The following is a 19,609-nucleotide window of genomic DNA, read 5'->3' as shown; positions in this document are numbered from 1 at the left end:
GCATGGGGAGACAAAGCATTAACAAGCTTAGCTAGCATGGGAGGACAAGGACATTAAACAACTAACAATTCCCACACAAGCATGAGAGACAAATAATAAAGACACAAACTTACTAGACACATTAATTACTCTTACAAGTTACTAACAAAATAAATGCTCCAAACTTTCTACACACATTTAATATACTAAGACAACTTACTAAGACACAACTTACTAGGGACAAGCACATGCAAGCAAGTTTTCTTGCAAGATTACAAATTAAATATAAAACAAAAGTCAAAGGGAAGCCCAATTTGTGTGGGGCCTAATGGAGCCATGTGTGGGGCCCACAAGACCGTGTGGGGCCCACATGGGTCTTGAACTCAGACTTGCTTCAGCATCTCTACTAGGGTCTTTCTCACACTGAAAAGTCTTATAGATACTCCATGTGTTCTTCAAATAACATATAAAGTCAACATAATTACAAAGTCTTCAAATGAAGTCTTGCATCAAAAGTCTTCAAATCAAAGAATCTTCAAGGTAATCCATGTGCTTCTGCAAAAGAGAGTTATGAACAATAGGGGACATCCGGTGGTCATCCATGTGTCAACATATCAGCAAAGTAGTGGACATAGGGAGGTTGTCCACGTGTCACATTATCTGAAAATGATATAAGGTAGGGTATGCAGTTCCCCATCAGAAGAGGGGGTTGGTTAAAGGTCTAGAAGTAGGGAGAGAGGAAATGGTGGTTTCTATCTTCAATTTGCTGACAACACCAATTTCTTCCTTGACAATCATAGCCCTTCCTTCAGGAAAAGTTTAGGAATTCTTCAAATTTTGAAAGGGTGTTGGGCCTTAAAATTAATAGGGAGATTGGATTAGCAGCTTTGGATGTGCCTGTGGAACGAGTAAAGGAAAGGACCACTGAAGTAGGGTGTGGTATTCTAGATTGGCCAATGACCTACCTAGGGGTTCTCTTGGGGGTAATCCTAGAGCAATGGATTTTTAGAATCTAGTAGTGGAAAGGGTTACAAAGAGGTTAGACGGTTGGAAGGGGGCTCTTCTCTTTAGGGGGTAGAATAACCTTGATCCAGACTTATTTTTCTAGCATTCCATTATATTTCCTATATATATTTAGGATTCTAATAGGGATTGCTAACAAGCTCGAGAGAATCATGAAAGACATTGTTGGGGGGGGGGGGTCATTGGGATCACTTAATCAGGGTAAGGTTTGTAGGTCTAAAAAGGAGGAAGGGTTGGGTCTAGTCAAGTTGGTATCTAAAAACACAGCTCTTTTAGCTAAATGGTTATGGCACTTTCATCTAGAAGAATCTTCATTTTGGCATAGACTAATAAGAAGTAAGTTCAAGTTGGATGAGAATGGGTGGGATACCAAAGTTAGTTTAAGATGATCTTTGGGTAGTCCATAGAGATCCATTTCTTATAATTATCCTTCTATCATCCCTCACACTAAACTCAAGGTGAGAGGGGCTCTTGGATGTTTTTGGAAAATCCCTTGGTTGGGTAATAAATCAATCCACTTCATTCCCTTGTCCTTTTTGACTAAGCGCTGAGAGCAAAATAAAGCTATATCTTTCTTTGTTGGGGATTTAAGTAGCCTATTGGTTTCTTGGAATTTCCATTGTATGAGGCTTCTTAATGATAGGGACGGTGGAGTTGTCTTCTTTGTATCGTTATTGGATGGGAATAATCTTTCATCAGGGAGGGTTGTTCGGTCTTGGTCTTTGGATCAATTAGGAGTGCGTTCGTGAAAATCTTTTTTTTTTTTTTGAATTCTTGACTCACTCCAATTCTTCTTTCCCACTCTATCATTTCATCTGGAAGGCTAAGGCTCCTCCAAAAATTAAGGCTTTCACTTGGTTGGTTGTGCTCAATAAAATTAATACTAATAACTTGCTCCAAATTAGGAGACCTTTGAAGACTCTCTTTGTCGATGTATGCGTGCTCTGTTACAAAAATTTTGAGACGACTTCTCATCTTCTTTTGCACTGTGAATTTTCTTGGAGGATTTGAAACATGCATTATGGCATTTCTGGAGAGAGCTAGGTTTGCCCTTCTCCAGTTGATGAATTGTTAGATATTTCTTTCAAAGGCTTCAGTAGGAAAAAGGATAAGGCAGTCCTATGGATGTGTGGAATACTCACAGTTTTATTGGGTTTATGGTTGGAGCGTAATGCAAGGATATTCAACGGGAAGAAATAAAATTGGGTGCTAGTTTGAGATAAATTCAGTATTTGGCCTCAATGTGGTGCATTGATTTGGGTTTTTTCAGAGAAATTAGTTTCCAGGAGTAACATAGAGATTGGAAGAACATTTTGGAATGCTGATCTTTCATTTTTTGGTATTTTAATATTTTTTAGTTGCTCTTTTTCTAGATTTTTCCAGGCCTTTCTTGGGAGATGTCTCATTCTCCCTCATGTAAATTCTCTTTCTATTAATGAAATATTCTTTTGCTATCAAAAACAAAAACAAAAACAATTCCTCATAAGATTAGAGCCAATTAGGGAGTAGCTTGAGCATAGGGCTATTTCTGAAGTTTATAGCTTTTCCAGCCATTTTTTATATGCAATTTATAAGGGGTTTGGCAGCAGGAGCTCCATTGGACCCTTTTGATAGAGCTTTTAAAGAGATCAAGTAGAAGATGGATTGGCATTTAGTCATCCATACTTTAGTAGTCTTTGAGGTAGCTTGTGAAGCCTTCGGTTGGTATCAATAGAGTTTTTGAGTCAGTAGTGGCAAACAATAGCATTTGCCAGTGAAAAACTCTAAAAGGCTAAATAGAAACACATCACATATGGGAAAGAATTTTATGTGGTGACCTCACAACATTGAAGATACTATCTTTTACCCCAAGAGTTTGTCTTTTCAAACCACATTGCTTTGCCATATTTGAGTTTCCAAAAAAAGTTGAATGTTAAGAATACTAGGTGGCCAGAGTTCTTGAGTGCTAAACCTTTATCTCCAAACATCATCCTAGTGTTTAGAATAAGGTGGCTTATTATGGCCATGGTCGGGTTCAAGTCATTCTTCGTATCATGAGTGCTAAGGTCATGGGATTTGAGTGCTTAAAGGATTAGTCTTCTACTTTATTTTGAACTCGTATTTCAAGAGGTAACTGTAATTGCAAATGGTTTACAGAATTTTTCATCCACGAGGGTTGCCTAGCAATTAGCACTAGGTTATTCATATCTTGTACTTCTGCTAGAGATTTCCAAGTTTAGGGATTGATTAGTTGGTCATTGGTTAGTGATAAGACCATCATCTTAGTAGAGGATAGGTTTTGTCCTTCTTTGAAGACGAATGTCGCTAAGATAGTCTTCGAGTGTTGTATTTGTCAGCTAGCTACATCTAGGAAACGTCCTCCACTACATATGCCACGAGATAGACTTAAGTATGGATTTTGTTCTTTGGACTCCCAAAAATTGTTAGGATGATCTCCATTTAAGTCATGTTGACTTTTCCTTATTTTCCTTGTCATTTTAGGAGTAGTTATTAAAGTGCATTAAGGACTTGGATTGGGGTTTTAATGTTTTCACACTCCTGAGAATAGGATTCTCTACAATACATATGTGTAACCCTATGGGGCTTTTTAATTTAAGCAATAATATAATTTAGAGCCTTTGGCTAATTTGGAGGCAAATTCACTTGAAGTGATCAACCCTATTTTCTCTTCTTATTTTCCATCCTTTCAATTTCCTCAATTTCTCTACAATAAAACCTAGGTCGTATCAAAAACATCCCAAGGGCAATATCTATTTTTGCTATATTTAATTTGTTATCCAAAATGGCACATTTCACTCGTGTCATAAGACTTTTAATGCATAACATGCAACTAAGTTGTTCTTTTGGGAGGTTGTCAATTGCATGGCTTGTCAAATTCCATAGCGACGTCAAGTTTGTTAGTTGCTTTTGGAATACATTTTCAATACTTTCATTTTCTTGTCATTCCCAAATTGATGCTAAGGCTGATTTGTTAAGAATCCTTTTCAGTGCTACAAACCTAGTGTGCCCATTGATCCTATCCTTTTTACAACCAAATGCCCTACTGCTTAGTGTTAGGGGGTGACAATGTAATGGGGATTTAATGGGGGAGAGAGATGGCTTTACATGTATTCTCCAGGGATTTGTAAATGAATATCAAATTACTTGTGTCATGGCTTGTATTGTGTTCTCTTACTTGAATAAAATAAGTAGTCTTTATGTTATCATTGAGCATGAATGTCTCTTGCCTGCCTGTTCCATTGCTGTCTATGATGATATTTCATGATTATGAGTGGCTGCCGAGACTTATGTGATGCTCACGTTTGCAGGTTTGAACGAGTGATTATTGGTTGACTCTGTTGAGGGAGAGCCTCAACGAGTGCCGCACGGCCCCTTAGACGAGTCTAAATTGGGGGTCTGTGACAGTTGGTATCAAAGCACAGTGTGTGTGAGCACCACAAATGGCAAGATGAAATCTGCGAAGTCAGGAAAGACAGAGCGTGTTGAGGCTCTGGAGGCAAGAGTGACAAACCTTGAAACCTTGGAGTCGCAGTTCTTCGAACTCCAAGCGTTGGTGACAAAATTTTCAAAAAAGAGAGGCGTGCCAATAAAGCTTGAGACCGCCCGAGAGAACACTAGAGGAAACCTCTACAATGTATCTGAGTTTGAGATGAGAATTGTGAAACTTGAGAAATTCATTCCATGTATAAAATCCCCGGAGAAAAGACCAATAGAGCTTGAGGTCTTCCAAAGGAACATTGAGCAATTGGAAGCCTTCGAGAATAGGGTGAAACACATTGAGGGCATAATGCCATTCCTGAAATCCCAAGGGAGAGAGCCAATAGAGGTTGAGGCCTCCCTACAGGGATTAACTGATGATTTTTATGTGCTTGTTGATAATGTCAAAGAATCTATTAGCACCATGAAAGAGGATGTGAAGGAGGTAGGTAATCTTAGAAACATAACAGATCAATTTCAGAATGACTTGCGAGAGGTGAGTACTAAGCTAAATGCAGTGGCCCAGATGTCTCGAAGGCCAATAACCGATACTTGTGGGGGAATTCGCATTAAGGTGCCAGAACCTAAATGTTTTGGGGGCGCTCGAGATGCAAAGGAGTTAGACAACTTCGTCTTCGATCTGGAACACTACTTTAAGTGCTCAAGGATTGATCTAGAGGAGGACCAAGTTAACATTGCAATGGTATATCTTACCAAGGATGCTAAGTTAATGTGGAGAACCAAATGTGAAGACATGCAAAACAACCGGTATACCATCCATACTTGGGAAGAGTTTAAACATGCTTTAAAAGAACAATTTTACCCAAGAAATACAGAGTACATGGCGCATTGCAAGGTATATGAATTACAACAGACAGGCTCGATAGGGAGTTATGTACGGGAGTTCCAAACCCTAATGCTCGACATTAAGGATATGGCGGATTCTAACAGACTCTTCCACTTCCTTTGAGGACTCAAAACATGGCCGAAGAATGAGTTGGGAAGGCAAGGGATTCGTGACCTTCCCTCGACTCTCGCAGCAGCTGAACGGTTGGAGGATTTCTTAAGCCGAACCCTGGAAGCAGGGGATGACTACTCAAATGGTTCTTAGAAAAGGAAATACCCAACATCTGACAATCACGAACAAAGATCTTCTCGGGTGTATAGATCTTCAAGCACGGAGAGTGACAAGGGATCTAATAGCTTCTTGAGCGAGAAAGAACCCCGAACAATGAGAGAGTGGAATGACAAAGATGCGAGGAATGGGGTGCAGCGACCGCCACTTGCTTGTTTTCTATGCATGGGGCCCCATCCTGTAGCAGAATGCCCTGAGCAGAAGGCCTTGAATGCCTTGAAAACAATCCAAAAGAAAACAAAAGTCTTGAACACTGATTTGGGAGAAAAGAATTGTATGGTAGGCGCCCTAAGGCTTTTGGGGAGTCCTCAGAAGCCCAAGTAAGAAGTGAAATGGGGGAAAAATACTAGCAACTTTTTGTGAAATTATGTTTCCTATTAAGATGTATTACTTTTGCAGTAATTTTTGTAAAATATGTTGCAACTAATCATGTCTTGTTGAGATGGTGACAGATGAACAATCAAATTTGTGAGGATGAACATTTGCTAGAAAGCCTACAAACTCACAAAGCCTACATGACCATGACAATTTGAAGCTAGAGACCTGGTTCTTGGAAAGCCCCGTGTCAATGAAGAAGATCAATACAAGTAGAAGTGCAGGAGCCCCAACCCTTCCGTAAATGAAGATAGTAGCCAGAGACGTAGAGAAGACCCTTACAGATAGAGTCAGCAATGATGAAGGTCGTCAACAACAACACTTGGTTAAAAGAGGACCGATGGTGACAAGACAGAAGACTTCCAGCATCTCAGACAGAAAATCCAAGAATTTACAAACTTCAAGACAACAACAGCAAAACCTGAAGATTGAAGACTCTTTACAACAACTCGATAAGGTCGTCGATAGAATGAGTGGGGGAGAATGTCAGGGGGTGACAAAGTAATGGGGATATAATGGGGGAGAGAGATGGCTTTACAATTTAATGGGTGACAATTTGAAGCTAGAGACCTGGTTCTTGGAAAGCCCCATGTCAATGAAGAAGATCAATATAGATAGAAGTGCAGGAGCCCGAACCCTTCCGTAAATGAAGATAGTAGCTAGAGACGTAGTGAAGACCCTTATAGATAGAGTCAGCAATGATGAAGGTCGTCAACAACAAAACTTGGTTAGGAGAGGACCGATGGTGACAAGACAGAAGACTTCCAGCATCTCAGACAGAAAATCCAAGAATTTACAAACTTCAAGACAACAACAGCAAAACCTGAAGATTGAAGACTCTTTACAACAACTCGATGAGGTCGTCGATAGAATGAGTGGGGGAGAATGTTAGGGGGTAACAATGTAATGGGGATTTAATGGGGGAGAGAGATGGCTTTACATGTATTCTCCAGGGATTTGTAAATGAATATCAAATTACTTGTGTCATGGCTTGTATTGTGTTCTCTTACTTGAATAGAATAAGTAGTCTTTATGTTATCATTGAGCATGAATGTCTCTTGCCTACCTGTTCCATCGTTGTCTATATTGATATTTCATGATTATGAGTGGTTGTCGAGACTTATGTGATGCTCACATTTGCAGGTTTGAACGAGTGATTATTGGCTGACTCTGTTGAGGGAGAGCCTCGACGAGTGCCACACGGCCCCTTAGACGAGTCTAAATTGGGCGTCTGTGACTCTTAGCCTATTGAATATTCTATTCACCAAGTCACTAAGTTGCATGCAAAGGTTAGGCATGAACTTGCAATGATGCATATGGAATATAAACTTGCTAGTGATGTACATTGAAGCCTAAGGGCTTGAGAGTTTAATATGAGTAATAGTGTCCTTTTTGCATTAGACCTAAATGCTACCCAAAAATTCCCTTAATAAGCTCCGTGCTCATGCCATTGGCCCATGCTCCGCCCTTAAGAACTTGGACCTAACGCATATTTGCTAGATTAGCCTAATCATGGGAACATCAATCATGTTTTCAATGTAGAGATCTTGGCACATTACCAAGGAACCTTTGAGCCTCCTACTTTATCTTCTAGTGCTCATATCGGCTTTGCAATTTCTGAGGCTCCTCTAATTTCTAAAGACACAATCGAGGCTATTCTCAATAATGAGTTTATGGATTATCCTCACTTGTTTTCGACGAAATGTGGATTAGTGGAGAGATTGGCTCACTTCAAATGCTTTATGGTTTGTTGAAGATTATGTTCATTAGATTGCTCTCAAGCAAGTAGAGTAATTGTAGTCACTCTCCGGAGTCAAATGCCTTTCAGCGAGTTAGTATGGCAAATGAATGCCATCATCATTTAGACTACCTATTCGGCGTACATATTTTAGGCATTGATCTAGGACCTGAAGAATGACGATGCAAGTATCGGACCTTCTTGTTGTGTGGTTTTGCTGCTATGCTGGGTTTAAGTTTTATTGTGAACTTGAGTTAACTGTGGAGTATAAATATATTACTTAGTTGTATGTTGGAATTATAAATTTGAATACAGAATCTGTGTTTTTCTTCTCTCTCTACATAAAACATCTACCTTCCTCTTCTCTTCTTCTCCCTTCTTTCTTCCCTCTTCTTCCTTCATCCCTTACATTCTAGCTCTCTTATTTCTTTTACTTAAGAAAGTGCCATCCAGCATCACAGACAGGATATTACTTCCCACTAAACAGTCTCTCAATTTTTAAATTAAGCCATTTCAGAATCAGGCAAGTTAGGACCCATGTGACATAGGATGGTCTGAACAATATTCTGAGAAAATATTTTAGTCATGAATTTAGAATTAGAGGTTTTGTTAGAATTTGGGAAACTAATTTTTAGATTTTTTTATAAACAAAAGAAGATATCATTAATAGAGAGAGAATTTACAAGATGGAGAATGAGAAATCTTCCAAGACAAATTGAGACACTCCAAGACTAAACAAGAAAACATGGAAAATGCCCAAGAAAAAAAATCATCCAGTCAACATGTTCCTCCAACCTCTTTGCAGCTCCTGAAAGCTTGCCTCTTTAAAAAATCCATATCCAACACACCACAAAGTGGCTAAATACTTTATTTTTTTCCAAACCAACATCTGATTTGATTTTTTCCTAGAAAATATCCGAGAATTACATTCCATCCATAAACCCCATAATACTAAGAAAAAGCCGCACTTCCATAAAGTTGCCCTGTCCTTTCTTCCACCAAAATCTGCGAACGTTATTTCCATAAAATCTTCCACCAAGTGAGGACAAACCCAGCTTTCTCCCATGACGCCAAAAAGCATAATTTCAAATGCTCAAAGCAAATTCACATTGCAAAGGAAGGGAAGAAGTTGTCTTAGAGTTCTTGTAATAGAACACACATGCATCAGGGAAGGGAGCCTTCATAGGTCTCCTAATTTGCAACAAGTTATTGGTATTTACCTTATTAAGCACAACCAACCAAGTGAAAGCCTTTATTTTAGGAGGAACCTTAGCCTTCGAAATGGTGTAGTATAGTGAGAAAGAAAAGTTGGAAATCAAAAATTCAAAAAAAATATTTTCAGCAAAGCGCACCTAACTGATCCAAAGTCCAAGAATGAACGTTCCCCCTTCCCCCCCCCCCCCCTCCAAAATAAAGATTACTGCCACTCAATAAAGATAACAAAGATGGTAATTTGACCATCTCCCTATCGTTCAGAGGTCTCCTAAAATGAAGATTCCAGGAAACCAAAGGACTAATCAATTCACCAACAAAAAATGGAATGGCTTTATTTTGTTCATAACTTAGATGAAAAGTTAACAATAAGACTTGGTCAAGACTTCTAACATCTTGAGCAAGTTAACTTCTAACAATTAGCTAGAAGCGTCATAGCCATTTAGGTAGAAGAGCAGTGTTTATGAGAGTAAGCCTTGACCAATTGTTAACTGCTGTGCTACAATGAAAACTGAAAATCTGAACGTCATAATTCAAAGTTATGGCAACAGCCTATCTGAATGTGGAGGTAAGGTTGCATACATCATGCCCTCTACAAACCACATTATGACATGGTTGTGCTAGGCACTAAAAGACTGAGTGTCACAATTTTCTTTACAACTGTTTCCAAAATTATAGTTATTTTGGGGTTGTTTTCTAATTTTTAGTTTTTTCTTTAATTTAGGATTAATTTATACATGGATTACACAACTACATGATAAGTTTTGACAATTTATTGAGAATCTGGAATACCTGAAAAAAAAAATCACACAAACATCCAAAAATCTCAAATACCTTGAATTTGAATCTCTTGCTATTTCTCAAACCACATCATCTTGCCAAGGCTTCATTTTTTTAAGTGAATGAACAAAACAACAGTCTGCTTTTTCTTTTCATTCATGGCCAACAGTGTCAACCATAGCAGTTATTAAGTAAATGTTCAACTCTTAATCCTTGTGAGCAAGTTCAGTTATCCACTATAAGACACATAAGTCAAGCACCAAACAAGAATTACCTTCTGTAGCATTGAACGTGTTGTGATCCATCGTCCAACATCTAAATCAAACATTTCAACATCTGAAAAGCATTCAACGCCATTCCCACCACCAACAGCAAAAATTTTGTTGTCCAAAGTAACTCCAGCTAGGCTACCCTTTTTTCTGTTTAAAGATGGGCGGGGAGTCCACTGATTATTGGCTGGATTGTATGTTTCAACTTCACAGTTCACACAAGGAGCATAACAATTTTAAAAATAAATACTTCGGTGAACCAAAAAAATAATAACAAAAAATAAACCAAAAATAAAGAATGCAGGATCTAATACCTGAATCATACCATGAACATCCATTTCCACCCCCAAATACATAAATCTCACCATTCAACTTTGCTACTGAGGCATAAGAACGAACATAGTTCATTGACTTGAGAGATTTTAACACATCCCTTGAAGGTGAATAGGCATCCAATGCTGCTAACCATGATACACCATCATATCCTCCAACTAGATATATGAACTCATCAACATCTAAACGCAGCTCATCAGATGTCTCAATTAAAGCCTCATTAACATCTGTTGTAGTAGGATTTGACATAGACTCGAACATCATACAGCGATCTTTGAGGTATTGAATTTCTCTTTCTGCCTCAATCTGAAATGCTAGAGTGAAATCAACCATAATCCAAAACATAAATTGGACAACTATTTAAATTTTAGACAAATGCAAGCATGTACTCCTGTACCAATATCCAATGCCTAACAACAGGTACATACCATTTCCAAAGGCAATTTTTTTAAGTGGTAGATGAAACCTAAGCCATTTATGAGCCAAATTAGAAGCCAAAAGCCTAGGGTACAAGTGTCATGATTTTGAATTTATTTTAACACTGAATAAAAAAGGATAGTAACGATTACAAATTACAAAGAACCACTACCTCAACACCCCCATAATACTTTGATAAATTCTTTAATTCAAAACATGTAGGGGAACCAGCAAGAATCTTATCATATAACTATGCAGAAAATTTGAGACAAAAATTAGAAAGAGCAAAAACCTCAAGGCTCCATTGAGTTTTTAATGTTGCATTTGGAAGGAGGAAAGGAAAAAGAAGAAAAGAGAAAAGGTGCAAGGGAAAGAAAGGGAAGGAAAGAAAAAGGGGTTTCTCATCCCCTCCTATTGTTTGGTTGAGCAAAGGAAGATCGAGGAGAAGAAATGATAATAATTAATTTTATGGGCCAGTCTTCCACCCATTATCCAAAACTTTTGGGGAATTGGTTGTAGGACTGAGAAGATTCATATACATGTCCCTCTATTTTCTTTCCTGCCTTAGTTTTCCAACCTACCAAACAAGGAAAAAGAAATTCTTCGTTAATTTCTTGTTCCAACACATTTTCTTTCTTATTTTCTTCATACTGAACACAATGCAAGAAAAGTAATAAAAGAAAGGGATTAGATTCCAAGCCTTCAATATTTCATTATCAGCCCACTTAAAAACACAATTAGTTGAGTTAACTAAAGTTTCATTCTCAAAAGTATGCAATTCAAAACAGTCAAAAACAAACACAATTGTCAAAAAATTGTTAAAGTACAACTGTTGTCATCCACAAAGAATACCTAAACAAATGCAATAGGCACCATCATGATATGATTTTTTTCCTTTTTAATTGTGCATTCTCTACAGCATAATGAACTAACCAAAATATATATATTCTGGATCATAGTTACCTGGGTGGAACCGTGCGAATCATAGTTACTTGGGTGGAACCGCAATCCAGATCGTACATACTGATTCATAGGTCAACAATGTCCCGGATTGATGGGGTTGGGATCCAATTCCCCACAAGTGGCAACCCAGATTTGTCGACCATTTTCAAATAAAAATATGTGAAAACATTCACTGTTGCTGCGAAACCTGCTAGGGAGAGAGAGAAAGAGAAGAGAGCTTTCTGTGGCTGCAAAGATTGCAACAAGAGAGAGAAAGGGGATTCCTGCTGCTATGAAGCCTGCAACGAAAGAAAGAATATGGGCTTCTGCTGCTGCAAAGCCTACACAAGAGAGAACAGGACTTCCTGCTGCTGCAAAGCCTGTGATGGAGAGAAAGAAAAGGGCTTTTTGCGGCTGCGATGGCAGATGGATTTGAACAGACGAAGAGAGAGAGAGAGAGAGAGAGAGAGAGAGAAATGTTTTGAGTGTCAGAGGAGAGTGAGAACTGTTCGAGTGACTGAGAATTTTCTTTGAGTACAGCTGATAATTATTCCAAATGTTTTGAGTGTCAGAGGAGAGTGAGAACTGTTCGAGTGACTGAGATTTTTCTTTGAGTACAGCTGATAATTATTCCATCCAAAGTAAATAATTCAAAACACTCAGCGACACAACATGCATATTGACTAATCAACCAAAATAAGTGGTTGACACATACCATGATCTGAAATGGCAGTCTACCTCCCCACCCCAACCCAAAGAACTACGTACGTCTTAAGTAGCGTACTTCATTACCATACCTGTACCATGACCCAAAAAACATCGTGATCCAGGTAACTATGTTCTGCCTATCAAACCAACAAGAGTTTCCCTTTGTCATTTTCTTCCCCCCACCAAAAAAAAGGATAAAAATTGTCTATCAAACCCACAATGCTTATTTTTAGTCCCTCAACCAAAAATGGGGGAAAAACAAGTCTAAACTAGTTACAGCAAGCATCATCTTCGAAAACTATCTAGGTAATGTTTCTATCTGAAACTATTCTTTAATCCAATTGAACGACTGTAATTACTGTTGAAAATCGTACAGCCCAATGCAACTTAGCCACACTGAAATGAAAACCAGAAAATGTAGGGGGACATTATACGGATTGTAAAGTTTAAAATTATGGGCACAGCAACTCATACCAGTTTCTGCTCCAAATAACCCATCCTTTCAACTTGTTCAGTTCTAAAACCCTTTAACTCCTCAATTTCCTGAATCAACTTGACAAACAAAGAATAATATGAGGACAGAAGAAAATAGGACCAAAACTAACAGAAATTCCCATAATCAAAATTTAGTGACCGACACACAATAGACATTGTGTGCCTGTATATAAACTTCAGGACAAATGCAAAACATACATTCACATCTACCTTAGTTACAACAGACTGGATATCAGATGGAGAGTCAGGACTCTTTTCATTCTTCTCCTCTGACAAAGCTTGAGCTTCCAAAATAACTCTGTCCTCCAACTGCATGTCATTCACAGCAATGGTGTTGTCCACATGATTCACTAATGACAAGCTCGAATATTCACGATCAAAAGACAATTTCTTCAGTTTTCTGTACAAACGATCCACTTCATCTTTCACAAACTGCACATCTGAGTGAGCTTCCAATGGTGGGTTTTCTCTGTCTAAACACAAAGCAACATCTGCAGAATCCGGATTCCCATTTGACTGATCCAAACATGAAAAAGCAACCTCTGAATCAAGTGGTTTGGAGACTTCATTTGTCTCTTTTGAGTCATCCAATAGTGCAGCTTGGAAAAGAGTTCTCCACTTCGCTGTATTTTGCAGTAGAGAAGTACTTGAAGCAACCGCTTTGGAGGATAGCAAGTTTATCAACTTACTAGTTTGAGCATGGTCTAGCTCAAACCAGAAACGATTCTGACTGTAATAGTTGTCAGCAATTATTGGTCTAAACTGATCTTCAAGCAGCGGTTGGCACTGCAGCTGGACACATATTTGAACCTAGGCTCAGAAAATAGCATGGTATCAGTACTACAGCCAATTTGTGACCAAAACCCAGCATGTTACAAATACAATCAAAGAAGGAGAGAACGAAAGAGAACTTAACTACGTGAGAAAATGTCCAAAAAACTGCACAAAAACTGTACATTATACCTGTGCAGGATATTGCGTCCTATCTGAACCATCCATGGTCCACCCATAAGGATTTATGTTCATTTGACCAGGACTAGCAGCTTCAAATATGCCATGAAGTTTCCTATCACTGTAGTTGAATAAAAAAAGCGGCAACCCTGGATCAATATTCTTCACATATAAGAAGTGATGAGCTGGCAAGCCTGTTAAAATTTTGGAAACAAATATGAGTTAAACCAAAGTTAAGAAAGGGACCAAAATCAGAAATGGATAAGCTATTGAAAATGTAATGTGCTCACAAGATGAACACAAGATGAATGGAATATGTGTACGGCCTCTGAATTAGATTGAAGATCTATACGAATGTGGATGAGAATATAACACCAAATATTCATAGACCATAATTTACAAGTATAGAACCAATAAAACATCAATCAATATGCTAGAGAAACCAAAAACATATTAAAACAGGGAAAAGGAAAAACTTAAGTTGTTTAACATGCAAAGGGTATGTGGATAACTAACCAAAGAGTTGTTTGAAAAGGCATTCTTTTATAGTGCTGCTTTTGCAGCCAAATATGACCCCACCAAGATGACTCTTCTTCAAATTCCTAGCGCATGCATGGGCAGTTGTCTGGTCAGGCGTAGAAGGTGCACTTTCACTTCCAAGAAATGTGTATGTTTTCCTTCCTGCGCCCATCCTGCAATCCAAATAGACAAAACTATTATGATCCAGAGTTAAAATATGTCATTCTAATACAATTAGGGCTAAATAAGTCACTCAACAACGGAGCAAAGTGTGTCAGGAAAGAATGAAATAATTATCAATGTCTTAAAAGATACATGTAGCAGCAACATGCCAAAACCTCCAAAGGCCAGCATAAGCCTGGAGGCATGAGCATGAATTCTTATATTGTCATAAATGCAAAATACACACACGTAGATATAGAAATAAAAGGTGTTGACAAAGATATAAAGAAGGTTATAATGACAAAGTTTAAATCATTGATCCCAAACAGCCAGGTAGTTAGAAGTGCCACAAAAACTTAATTACATCATCTTAATAAGAGCCACCAAGGAAAATGGCAATCATCTCAAAAGTAACAAAAATTTTGGAATATGATTGCTTCAAGTACGTCTAAAAATCAACAACACATACTCCCTTTCCATATGCTAATTTTTCCACTTCTAAAGTTATGATGTGGGGAAAATGAAGGGGATACACATGTACCCCCTCCTGGAACCTGGAACCTGGAAGGTATATCCCACAAACTACTCCACAAACTTTAGAAGGTATATCCCAAACCTACTACCAAGAGTGAGGCGAGAGTTAGAATGCCGACCAAACCATCAGGAGGGACAGCATAAAAAGGAAAGTGGGAGAAATCGTGAAGGAAAGCCACTCATAGCAGTTTTCTTTTAAAAAAGCCTCCTCTTGATCATCTAGGCATCAAAGGGTTTTCCAGGAGCCCAGACCAACGCACACCAGTACTGTTCTGCTTTTCAAAAACCCAAGTTTAACCAAGATCAACAAACAACTGAGGAAGCAACCCATCCAAATATTGCATCAACAAGTTGCATGAAGAAATTCAATGGACAACTCCATGATATATTCAAATGCAGTTTATATGTGCCTGTAAACCAGAACAACCAAACACACGCACATTGTTAAATGAAAAGGAAGGAATTGACCACAAACATTTGATTAACCATATTTACCATCAGCAACAGCACAACATTGGCCACAGATATAATTTGCTTCTGGTTCCTTGTTTATGCAACATGCACTGGTCCGGTCTAATTGTAAGTTCAAAAAACATTACACGAATAAATAAAGAAATAAATAACCCCGCGGGGGGGTGGGGGAAGGGTTTTTTTAATCGTCTTTCTGTTCAACTGAGCTTCCTATTCAAATTCACAATAAAAGTCACGCAGAAAATGACGAAAACAATTAATTCCTATGAATTCCTAAAATCAATTCCACAATTCAAAAAGCACTACCAATAGTTCTAACTATTCTAGTACTTTTATTCAAAAAATTTCTTGTACGAATTACAATGGATAAACCATAGCCTATATTAAACATAAAAAATGGAACTTCTTGCCCAAAATTTAAAAAAAAATAAAAAAATAAAAACGATTCAGTTCTTGTTTTTCGGTAACACGAATGCCACATTAACCTAAAAAAGAATGACAAAGAAGCAACAAGCAAGCGAAAAAACAACTGTGTTGCTCGAAACAAAAACAAAACGATTGCACTACGATTGCAGTTTTCGGTCAAGAAAAATTGGAAGAAACTGAACCAGTATCGATTGAGGTAGATTCTTACAGAATATGAGATGTAAGGATACGATCTTCGTTTCTGGGAGAGTCGGAGGGAGTGTTTAATTGAAGCCAGAGAAGCGCGAAATGGTGCCGAAACGCATGAAGTGAGTGTACAAATGGTTCGGTTACTAATAAAGTTGCCAGAAAAATACAAACGAGGACAGGTCACGCACGGCTTTAACTGTTTTTTTTAAAAAAAAAATTATATTTATTTTGATGAAATAACTCCAAAAAAAAATGAACAAAAAAATTGAAGAATATTTAATATTTAAATTTAATTAAAAGAGTAGTTATGTTATTTATTAGGATATATAAACTATTACATTAAAAAGATCGGAATACTTTTAGAGGCTTCCAAAAGCTTGTTTGGATATTTTTGAATTTTTGAATTTTTAATTCCTTACAAATTTTTTGATTGCCTAATCTTAAGTGAACTGAAATATTATTGGTTTGGAAAATCACTTTTAATAATACCTTTCACCTTACCGTCCAACATTCACACAAAAATTATGCATAGTCTCTCACTTTCTCTCTCTATGATTGTGCGAATGGCATGCTCTTTGTCTCTCACACAAACTCATAAACAAGCGAAATTTTGTTATAACCAAGTCATTGATATTCTCTTTCTCTCTCTCTCTCTCTCTCTCTCTCTCTCTCTCTCTCTCTCTCTCTCTCTCACACACACACACACGACAACAACTTCACACACAAGTGTGAAATCCTGTTATGATCAAACCGTTGGGCTACTTCCTCCTCCAATAGCTACTTCGATCGTGATTCTTTCCTATTCCACGGTTTCTCCCTCACACTCCTTATTTCCTCCTCCAACAGTGGCTTCAATTCTAATTTTTTTCTCATTCCATGGTTTATTGAATCCTCCCACCTCACAGATACCTCCACACCTTCTTCCCACCTGTCTTCCAAAGATTTGTCAATTAGTCAACATTTTCCTAAAACAAAAATACACTTTCAAAATGTGGACTCTATTGTAAAACATGTATATTTAAATGGTTGACTATCCAGATAATAAGTTACAACTTTTGAAATGCCCACATAATAGTTCATTATGTGGTTAACCTTTGGGATACTGATGTATTTGTCTATATAAGGACATGTTTTACAAAAAAATGAGATAATAAGATAATTAGCAACATCTAGTTCCTAAAGAACTAGACTGTTGAATTTCTATAGTTCCAAATTTTTTCCCTATTTTTATTTCATTTACAACACGTTATCAGTACGATTAAATCTCTAATGGTATAGCAAGTTTCGTTGTTATTATTTTAAGGTAAGAATCTTATTTCGTTTAACATTTGTTATCTATATAACTTTAGTTTTTCGTCAAACTATATTTATATGTTAACTATATCTCTTATCTTGAATATGTGTCCTTAAATATTTTTATGTTAGGATATATGTGAGAATAACATTTCCATTTATTATTTACCTAACTTTGAATTTTTATTTGTTTTCAAAGTGACTTTATGATGTCAAACCTCATAAAGCTTGAATTCGTTGCCCTTGATATTTATGGAAGAAATTATCTGCCATGGGTACTTGATGTTGAGATTCACCTTAATGCTATGAATCTTGGAAGTACAATTGAAGAAGGAAATCAAGCATCCCTACAGGATCGCACAAAGGCAATGATTTTCCTTCGACACCATTTGCACAAAGAATTGAAAATTGAGTACCTTACTATTAAGGATCCATTAGTCCTTTGGAACAACTTAAAGGAGAGATATGAACACCAAAAAATGGTAATTCTTCCAAAAACTCGATATGATTGGATACACTTACGACTACAAGATTTTAAAACTATAAGTGAATATAATTCAATCTTGCTCAAAATTAGCTCTCAATTGAAGTTATTTGGAGAAAAAATTACCGATGATGATATGTTAGAAAAAACACATTCGACTTTTCATGCCTCGAATGTGCTCCTACAGCAGTAATATCAAGAGCGTAGATTTACAAAATATTCTAAGTTAATTTCTTGTTTACTTGTGGCTGAACAAAATAATGAGCTTTTGTTGAAAAATCATCAATCTCGTCCAACTCGCTCAACATCATTCCCTAAAGTGAATATGACTTTTTCTCAAGGTTGTGGTTAAGGTCGTAGTGGTAAAAGTGGTCGTGGTAGGAAAAATTGTTGGACCCGTGATGATCATCCTTCAAAGTTTGAAAGCAAAGGTGCTAAAAAGACTCAAAGGAAATGGGCAAAAAATAAAGAAAGCTCTGAAAAAAATAACAAAGTGCAAAATAATGTCAATATTTGTTGGAATTGGTATATTCCCAAGAGAGGGGTGAATTGGGTATTTAAAAGTTATTCCTAGGTATGTCCAAATCAGCAGCAGTAATACTCAACCTAGGGTCTGTCTATATACTCATAAACCCAAATACGCAGATAAACGTAAGATGCGGAAATTAAATCATGCCAACATTCTCAATATAACATACACTTGCAGTAAATAATTTATGGAAATGTAAAGTGCACACATGATATGTTATCGAGGTTCGGCCAATTGTGCCTATGTCCCCGCCTCAGCTCGCAAGCCTGAAGATTACCACTATTGCTCATTTAACGGATGGAGCGGCACCAGTTACAACCAAGTCAAATTACCGGGGCTGATCTCAACCTTTACAAGTTCTCCTTATGGGGCGGAGAAGACTCTACCGATCCTTACGAGTTAGATCAACACCCCCTTAGGCCAAGCTTGGAATACAATCAATAAGTATAAATTTTGTGTACAAATAAAGATGCTTTTAATATAAGTAGATTTGTACTAATACACACAAGCAGTAACTAATGCACTTCTAGATGATAGGAAATATAAGGTCAGTGAAGATATGTGAAATTACTCTCAAGCTAATGTCAATATGCAATCAGAGTGTGAGAGTGTACTACAATAATATTTTTGAAACAATATATGTAAATATTTCAACCACAAGTAGGGTTTCAAAGATTTAGAAAATATAGTCAAATATCTCAAAAAGAGTTTCAGGAACTCAAGCACAAGAGATATTTAAAATCGAGTTTGTCAAAAATATTTTCTCAAAGCAAATAATATAAGCTAGAGAGTCTTGCAATAAGAATGCAAAGACTCACAAGCTTAACAAGTTTCCCCAAAAATGAATTTATGAACTAAATCACTAGGGAGAACTTTCTAGGCTTACTCTCACTAAAATCAAAAATCAAACTACACAAATGAGAGTATAAGCTTGTATAAACACTATGGAGTAGTTCAAGATAATCTCACTCAAAATGGTTTTTCAAGGGAATGAGTAAAAGTGAGGAGTATATGATTGAATATGAATGTGGAGCTCAAAGGATTTTAGAAATAAAAATATGTAATCAAAAACCCTAATCTTTCTTAATTTTTGCTAATGAGCACATATATATAGAGATGGGAAAAATTATAGTCGTTGGGGACACGTTGGGTATTTTGGAAAAAGATT

At 37.2% G+C, this 19,609-nt stretch overlaps 1 protein-coding gene across 4 annotated transcripts in view; it reads right to left on the bottom strand.

Moving 5' to 3' along the window:
• The window catches only part of LOC131155742 (uncharacterized), a 57,696-nt gene extending 41,424 nt beyond the window's left edge, over positions 1-16,272 (bottom strand). The window contains exons 1-7 of one of the 4 annotated variants that reach the window (XM_058109116.1): positions 16,155-16,272; positions 14,351-14,526; positions 13,847-14,028; positions 13,094-13,693; positions 12,863-12,940; positions 10,303-10,627; positions 9,994-10,193 (exon numbers count right to left, since the gene is read on the bottom strand). In XM_058109116.1, coding sequence (XP_057965099.1) covers positions 9,994-10,193; positions 10,303-10,627; positions 12,863-12,940; positions 13,094-13,693; positions 13,847-14,028; positions 14,351-14,525 — 1,560 coding nt within the window. In that variant the 5' untranslated portion in view covers position 14,526; positions 16,155-16,272. Of the gene's footprint in view, positions 1-9,993; positions 10,194-10,302; positions 10,628-12,862; positions 12,941-13,093; positions 13,694-13,846; positions 14,029-14,350; positions 14,527-15,544; positions 15,623-16,154 lie in introns of those variants that run through there. The other 3 variants (XM_058109118.1, XM_058109119.1, XM_058109117.1) reach the window with 3 other exon arrangements.
• Between the last annotated feature and the right edge of the window lie 3,337 nt (positions 16,273-19,609).

The sequence above is a fragment of the Malania oleifera genome, chromosome 5 (genome assembly GCF_029873635.1).
Source record: "Malania oleifera isolate guangnan ecotype guangnan chromosome 5, ASM2987363v1, whole genome shotgun sequence".
Lineage (NCBI taxonomy): Eukaryota > Viridiplantae > Streptophyta > Magnoliopsida > Santalales > Ximeniaceae > Malania > Malania oleifera.
The sequence above is the reverse complement of the archived record's forward strand: the minus strand, read 5'-3'. Positions and strand labels throughout refer to the sequence as shown.